Consider the following 7,270-nt stretch of genomic DNA (forward strand, 5'->3'; position numbering starts at 1 on the left):
TCATGCACACGTATGTTTGTCAAATGCCTATACGTTGAGACGCGGCCGGCCCTAAGCGGTTGTAGGCGGCTTGCTGTGTTAACAAGTGTTGGCTGGTTTTTTTTATTTTATGCTGGTAGCATGTACTGTCCTTGAGCGCTGCCAGCCAAACGATTGGTTGTAGGCATGAAGCTGCGTAACCCTTTCACTCACCTAATAAAGTGTTTAAAAACGGAAAAAAAAAAAATATATGTTAACCAAAAACATATGGCAAAACATATATACAGTATTTTACTCTGTGAACACAATGTGAAAAAGTCATGCTCTGACTTTGGAACAAGCTTACCATGTAAGTATATGCCTTGGCCTTCATTCTTGCACAGGGAAGTGGAGCAGCCTAAAAGGTAAGTACTATTCAAGTCGAACATCTGATACAACAAGCTTACTGACAATCTGAAAAGGTGTATAAAGGGTAGGGGTGGCCAGTAATGTTAGCAGTGAGGGAGGCTGGGGCCACACACTCGCACATACACACTCACCCTCACCCATGCATACACACACTCACTCGCACCCATGCATACACACACACACACACTCACACACTCACACTCACTCGCACCCACGCATACACACACTCACACATACACACTCACCCCCACCTATGCATTCACACACTCACACATACACACTCACTCGCACCCATGCATACACACACTCACACATACACACTCACCCCCACCTATGCATTCACACACTCACACATACACACTCACCCTCACCCATGCATACACACACTCACTCGCACCCATGCATACACACACACACACACTCACACACTCACACTCACTCGCACCCACGCATACACACACTCACACATACACACTCACCCCCACCTATGCATTCACACACTCACACACTCACACTCACTCGCACCCACGCATACACACACTCACACATACACACTCACCCCCACCTATGCATTCACACACTCACACATACACACTCACCCTCACCCATGCATACACACACTCACCCTCACCCATGCATACACACACTCACATAGGCACACTCACTCGCACCAAGGCATTCACACACACACATCGATTCACAACACTCACGCCCAAATGCACTTACATATATACGTTTTTGGTGTTTAATACAGATCAACATGGTATTTGGCATCAAGGTAAATTACACAGTTGGTTGTTCCTTTAGTGCACATCATAGCTTCAATATAATGCTAGTTTTCAGTTTGAGAAGTACAGTTATAATATTCTTTTGGCTTGCCAGTCCCCATCTACTGGTATAGCCATGAATGTATGACATTACAACGCATACATTTACAACGCATGCACTTACAACGCAGTTTTTACATCGCAACATCCACTACAACGCATTCCATTACATCGCATGAAACTACATCGCATTTTAAAAAACTACCTGGCAACTCATTCCATTACATCGCATACTACCTTTACAACACTTACCATTACAACGCATACCTATTACGTTGCATTTAAGGTAAGTATCGAGTAGCGTACGGGTAAAAATTACTATTCTAACTCCAGGGGGGTGCAACAGTAGGGTAAGTGTTGGATAATGTAGGGGTTAAAAATTACTATTCTAACTCCAGGGGCAGCAACAGTAGGGTAAGTGTTGGATAATGTAGGGGTTAAAAATTACTATTCTAACTCCAATGGTATGTATTGTAACGGTATGCATTGTAATGCCAGCGTTGAAGTGACATGCGATGTAGTGTCATGCATTATAAAGGATGTTGCGAGGTGATGCCTGCGTTGTAAGTGTAGTGCGATGTAATGGTTGTGTTGAAAAGGTTGTTTCCAAAAATCCATGCATGCCTAGCGCACTCCAACCATGGCAATAAGGAAGAACAGAACAATTTAACAACCATCGGAAGACAACGCAGTGTTTCCTAGTAGCATCTGTTGTTAAGCTCTTCAGGAGTCATGCATGCACCAAAAAACATAAAACTTACCTTCTCTGCAGCTCCCCGGGAAGGAAGCCTCGGAGGTTCCAGGGGATTTGGGACTGCTGCGTTCCCTCAGGTCAGCCAATGAGGGAAGGCAGCAGTCCCTCACTCATCACAGAGTGTGATGGGATCAGTGAGACTGCTGACTCCACCTCAGTCTGTGACAAGCTGTCACTGATTGAAATTCGGCCGTGGGCACTTCAGGGCTCAAAACCAAAGCACCTAGATCTGAGGGATGTATGACGTTACAACGCATGCTACTACAACGCATGCCTTTACGACGCAAGTTTTACAATGCAAGTCGTTACAACGACTTGCGTTGGGGGTGCTGGATAGTGAATAGTTTAATTCACTATTCCAACTCCTGTCCCCGTGGATAGTAGGGAAGGTGTTGGAAACTATTCCCTATCCTAGAGCGCCCCCCAGCGCAATTCGTTGTAAAAGCTGCATTGTAATGGTTGCATCGTAAAGGTACTTTGTTGTAATAATTGCGTTGTAAAGGATGTTCCCTGATCTGAGGCTATTAGTGACGCACCCCCTCGTCATCAGGGGAAGGCTTTGAGGTACTTTTGGCAGATAGTTTAACAGGGTGTGAAATCCTCAGTCTGGCAATGTTCAGCTCAGGCATCCTGTCTGGGGAGGTGCTAGCACCTCCATGGACTGGAAACAAGTGTCCAGGCCTCCCCTGCCGGAGTTTCACCAGCAGCAGGAGGGCAGACCTGTGTCTGTGGCAGCAACATCCATTTTGTGATGCTGAGGCTCTGTTTAACTTTAACCGGGTATACCAGTATGTACATGTTTTCTCCCTGTAGAAGGGTTGAATGCTACCCCCACCTCTCATCCTGCAGGGTGTGTGGACTCTGCATCTCATCCTTCAGGGTGTGTGGACTCTGCCTCTCATCCTTCAGGGTGTGTGGACTCTACAACTCATCCTTCAGGGTGTTTGGACTCTGTCCCTCATCCTTCACGGTGTGTGGGAGTCTACTCCTTCTGGGTGAGTGGACTCTGCCTCTCATCCTTCAGGGTGTGTGGACTCCGCCTCTCATCCTTCAGGGTGTGTGGACTCTGCCTCTCATCCTTCAGGGTGTGTGGACTCTGCCTCTCATCCTTCAGGGTTCGTGGACTCTGCCTCTCATCCTCAAGGGTGTGTGGACTCTGCCTCTCATCCTTCATGGTGTGTGGACTCTGCCTCTAATCCTTCAGAGCCGTGGACTCTGCCTCTCATCCTTCCCGGTGTGTGGACTCTGCCTCTCATCCTTCAGGGTGTGTGGACTCTGCCTCCCATCCTTCAGGGTGTGTGGACTCTGCCTCTCATCCTTCAGGGTGTGTGGACTCTGCCACTCATCCTTCAGGGTGTGTGGACTCTGCCTCTCATCCTTCAGGGTGTGTGGACTCTGCCTCCCATCCTTCAGGGTGTGTGGACTCTGCCTCTCATCCTTCAGGGTGTGTGGACTCTGCCTCTCATCCTTCAGGGTGTGTGGACTCTGCCTCTCATCCTTCAGGGTGTGTGGACTCTGCCTCCCATCCTTCAGGGTGTGTGGACTCTGCCTCTCATCCTTCAGGGTGTGTGGACTCTGCCTCTCATCCTTCAGGGTGTGTGGACTCTGCCTCTCATCCTTCACGTTGTGTGGACTCTGCCTCTAATCCTTCAGAGCCGTGGACTCTGCCTCTCCTCCTCCAGAGTGTGTGGACTCTGCCTCTCATCCTTCAGGGTGTGTGGACTCTGCCTCTCATCCTTCAGAGTGCGTGGACTCTGCCTCTCATACTCCAGGGAGTGTGGACTCTGCCTCTCATCCTTCAGGGTGTGTGGACTCTGCCTCTCATCCTTCAGGGTGTGTGGACTCTGCCTCTCATCCTTCAGAGTGTGTGGACTCTGCCTCTTACCCTTCAGGGTGTGTGGACTCCGCCTCTCATCCCTCAGGGTGGGTGGACTCTGCCTGTCATCCTTCAGGGTGTGTGGACTCCGCCTCTCATCCCTCAAGTTGGGTGGACTCTGCCTCTCATCCTTCACAGTGTGTGGACTCTGCCTCTCATCCTTCAGGGTGTGTGGACTCTGCCTCTCATCCTTCAGGGTGTGTGGACTCTGCCTCTCATCCTTCAGGGTGTGTGGACTCTGCCTCTCATACTTCACGGTTTGCGGACTCTGCCTCTCATCCTTCAGGGTGTGTGGACTCTGCCTCTCATACTTCAGGGTGTGTAGACTCTGCCTCTCATCCTTCAGGGTGTGTGGACTCTGCCTCTCATCCTTCAGGGTGTGTGGTCTCTGCCTCTCATCCTTCGTGGTGTGTGGACTCTGCCTCTCATCCTTCAGAGTGTGTGGACTCTGCCTCTCATCCTTCAGGGTGTGTGGACTCTGCCTCTCATCCTTCAGGGTGGGTGGACTCTGCCTCTCATCCTCATCCTTCAGGGTGTGTGGACTCTGCCTCTCATCCTTCAGAGTGTGTGGACTCTGCCTCTCATCCTTCAGGGTGTGTGGACTCTGCCTCTCATCCTTCAGGGTCGGTGGACTCTGCCTCTCATCCTTCAGGGTGTGTGGACTCTGCCTCTCATCCTTCAGGGTGGGTGGACTCTGCCTCTCATCCTTCAGAGTGTGTGGACTGTGCCTCCCATCCTCCAGGGTGTGTGGACTCTGTCTCTCATCCTTCAGGGTGTGTGGACTCTGCCTCTCATCCTTCAGAGTGTGTGGACTCTGCCTCTCATCCTTCAGGGTGTGTGGACTCTGCCTCTCATCCTTCAGGGTGTGTGGACTCTGCCTCTCATCCTCCAGGGTGTGTGGACTCTGCCTCTCATCCTTCAGGGTGTGTGGACTCTGCCTCTCATCCTTCAGGGTGTGTGGACTCTGCCTCTCATCCTCCAGGGTGTGTGGACTCTGCCTCTCATCCTTCAGGGGGTGTGGACTCTGCCTCTCATCCTCCAGGGTGTGTGGACTCCGCCTCTCATCCTTCAGGGTGTGTGGACTCTGCCTCTCATCCTTCAGGGTGTGTGGACTCTGCCTCTCATCCTTCAGAGCCGGTGGACCGTGTGGAGGCAGCTGGGCTTGTTGCCTAATGGTGAAGGGGGCTGTGTGTGGGTAGGGGGGACTGAGCCTTCCTGGTGGCAAACATGTAATGGAAGTCAACACTGCACACATATAACACATTACATTATTGTTAGATGCCCAACATTAATGCTTTATGAATTACCAGAGTTAAATTGAATGTATTTTTAAATATTTATTATGTTTTTATGTACTTTTATGGTCTTCAAAATATGAAAACCGAATAAAGTTGATTTTTTTTTTTTTGACACATTACATAGCACATTATTAGGAGTCTGTGTTTTGGAGCAGACACTGTTAATCTGACACAGATTCCACAGTGAATTATGGTCATTAACTTTTACAATATGAGATTCATTTCTGTTGAAAATGATGAGTTGGGATTGTACAAAACACACTCTGGTATTGTCAACAACACTTCCTTTTACAGTACAAAGGAGTGTGACACCTTCTGGTGGTAGACGTGCCTCAGAGGCCAGTTCTGAATACACAAATGTCTCGGAGCAGTGACATCTGGGCAATTGACACATTAGGGTTGAATAAAGAGATTGACCCCTGTGGGGAGCCCAGCAGGAGGTGATACTTAGACCCGAGAGCCGGGGGTGCCCCCTCTGCCCCCAGGATAGACTAGGAGCCATGCCATGAACTGACCTCTGACCTCGGCTTCTCTCTCTTGCAGCTGCGGTGACCCTGGACCCGGACACTGCGAATCGGTGGCTCGTCCTGTCCGAGGACGGAAGGAGCGTGAGAGACGGAGACGTAAAGCAGGACCTGCCGGACACGCCTCAGAGATTCAGTCATGTCGTCAATGTCCTGGGGAGGGAGAGGCTGAGCTCCGGGAGGCATTACTGGGAGGTGGAGGTGGGGAACAAGACGGACTGGACCCTGGGGGTGTGTGACGAGGCTGCGAGCAGGAAGGGGAAGATCACACTAACACCTGAGAGTGGATACTGGACAGTGTGGCTCAGAGATGGTGAATACAAAGCCCTCGCTGGCCCCTCCACCCCCCTGACCCCCCCTGCGCCCCCCAGGGCTGTGGGTCTCTTCCTGGACTATGAGGCGGGCCGGCTTTCCTTCTACAATACGGATGACGGGTCTCTGCTCTACACCTTCTCGGGGGCCTCCTTCCCCCCCACCCTGCGGCCCTTCTTCAATCCAGGACTCAACGAGGGAGGGGTGAATGCGGGGGCGCTGCGGGTCCTTCCGGTGACAGTGCGGGGGTGAAGAGACTGCCAGCAGCGTGGGGAGAGAGTGAGAGAGGTGCGGGGTGAAGAGACTGCCAGCAGCGTGGGGAGAGAGTGAGAGAGGTGCGGGGTGAAGAGACTGCCAGCAGCGCGGGGAGAGAGTGAGGTGCGGGGAGAGAGAGGTGCGGGGTGACATGAGACGTCACTGACGCTGATTAAAGCAGCCTGTGTGATGTCATTTGAGATGTTAAGACATTATGTGAAGTAGATGATACTTTACTCTCCCCTGGTAAAAGTCTTGTTAATAAAGCGCATTCCTCATTACCCAGCGGCCCCTGCAGCTCCTTCCATTGCTCTTCTTTCATGTCTGGAGGTGAGGAGAGGTCAGGCCGCAGGGGGTATGTTATTCATTCTATCTTAAAGCTGCTCTGTTGTGAGTGCGGCCTCCAGTCCTCCAGATGTGTGAAGACGGCGCCCCTGGACCTCGGCCTGGCACATTGCAGTAAAGTGTAACAGGACCTGCCCGGACCGCCCCCCCCCCCCCCCCCCCCCCGCTCAATGTGAACTTCACCCCCTACAGCCCTATTACACCCCACCCCCCCCCCCCCGCCTCCCACTGTGAAAATTACAGCCCGCGGCCTCCATTAAATCAAGAGGAGGTCATGTCTGTGCCCTGCGGCGGGGGAGACTTTCCTCTGCCTTTATGAAGCGCAAAGACCGCCGGAAAGTCTTGGAGCGCTCTGCACGGGCATTAGTTCAAGGTCACCTTCCTTGTTTATAGGGACGGGGAGATGCAGCGATGTGCCCAGAATCACAAGACGGTGAGCTGAGCCAAGACTCAAACCCACTAAGGCCTCATCCAGGATACTGGGAGGCAGGAGCCCCATGAAAGCTCGGCTCCTCATGGGCTCGAGGTGCCAACAGGACCTCGAGCCGAGCCGGGCTTGAGTCTGGCTAAGCTTTCAGTGGCTTCTCCACCTCTAGAAATGGGGGGACACCGAGGGATGGAAACGGGGGGCACCGAGGCATGGGAAGGAGACAGATGTTGGGGTGAGAGAGGGCACTTGAGACACGCACTTC

General features: G+C 51.8%; 1 protein-coding gene across 1 annotated transcript in view; it reads left to right on the plus strand.

Annotated features, from left to right (window-relative positions):
- LOC147710102 (uncharacterized) overlaps positions 1-6,513 on the plus strand; it is a 671,165-nt gene extending 664,652 nt beyond the window's left edge. The window contains exon 30 of the mRNA XM_086919316.1: positions 5,686-6,513. Within this exon, the coding sequence (XP_086775442.1) occupies positions 5,686-6,230 (545 nt within the window). The 3' untranslated portion in view covers positions 6,231-6,513. The remainder of the gene's footprint in view (positions 1-5,685) is intronic.
- Positions 6,514-7,270: the final 757 nt, after the last annotated feature.

Source organism: Lissotriton vulgaris, chromosome 5 (assembly GCF_964263255.1).
Source record: "Lissotriton vulgaris chromosome 5, aLisVul1.2, whole genome shotgun sequence".
Lineage (NCBI taxonomy): Eukaryota > Metazoa > Chordata > Amphibia > Caudata > Salamandridae > Lissotriton > Lissotriton vulgaris.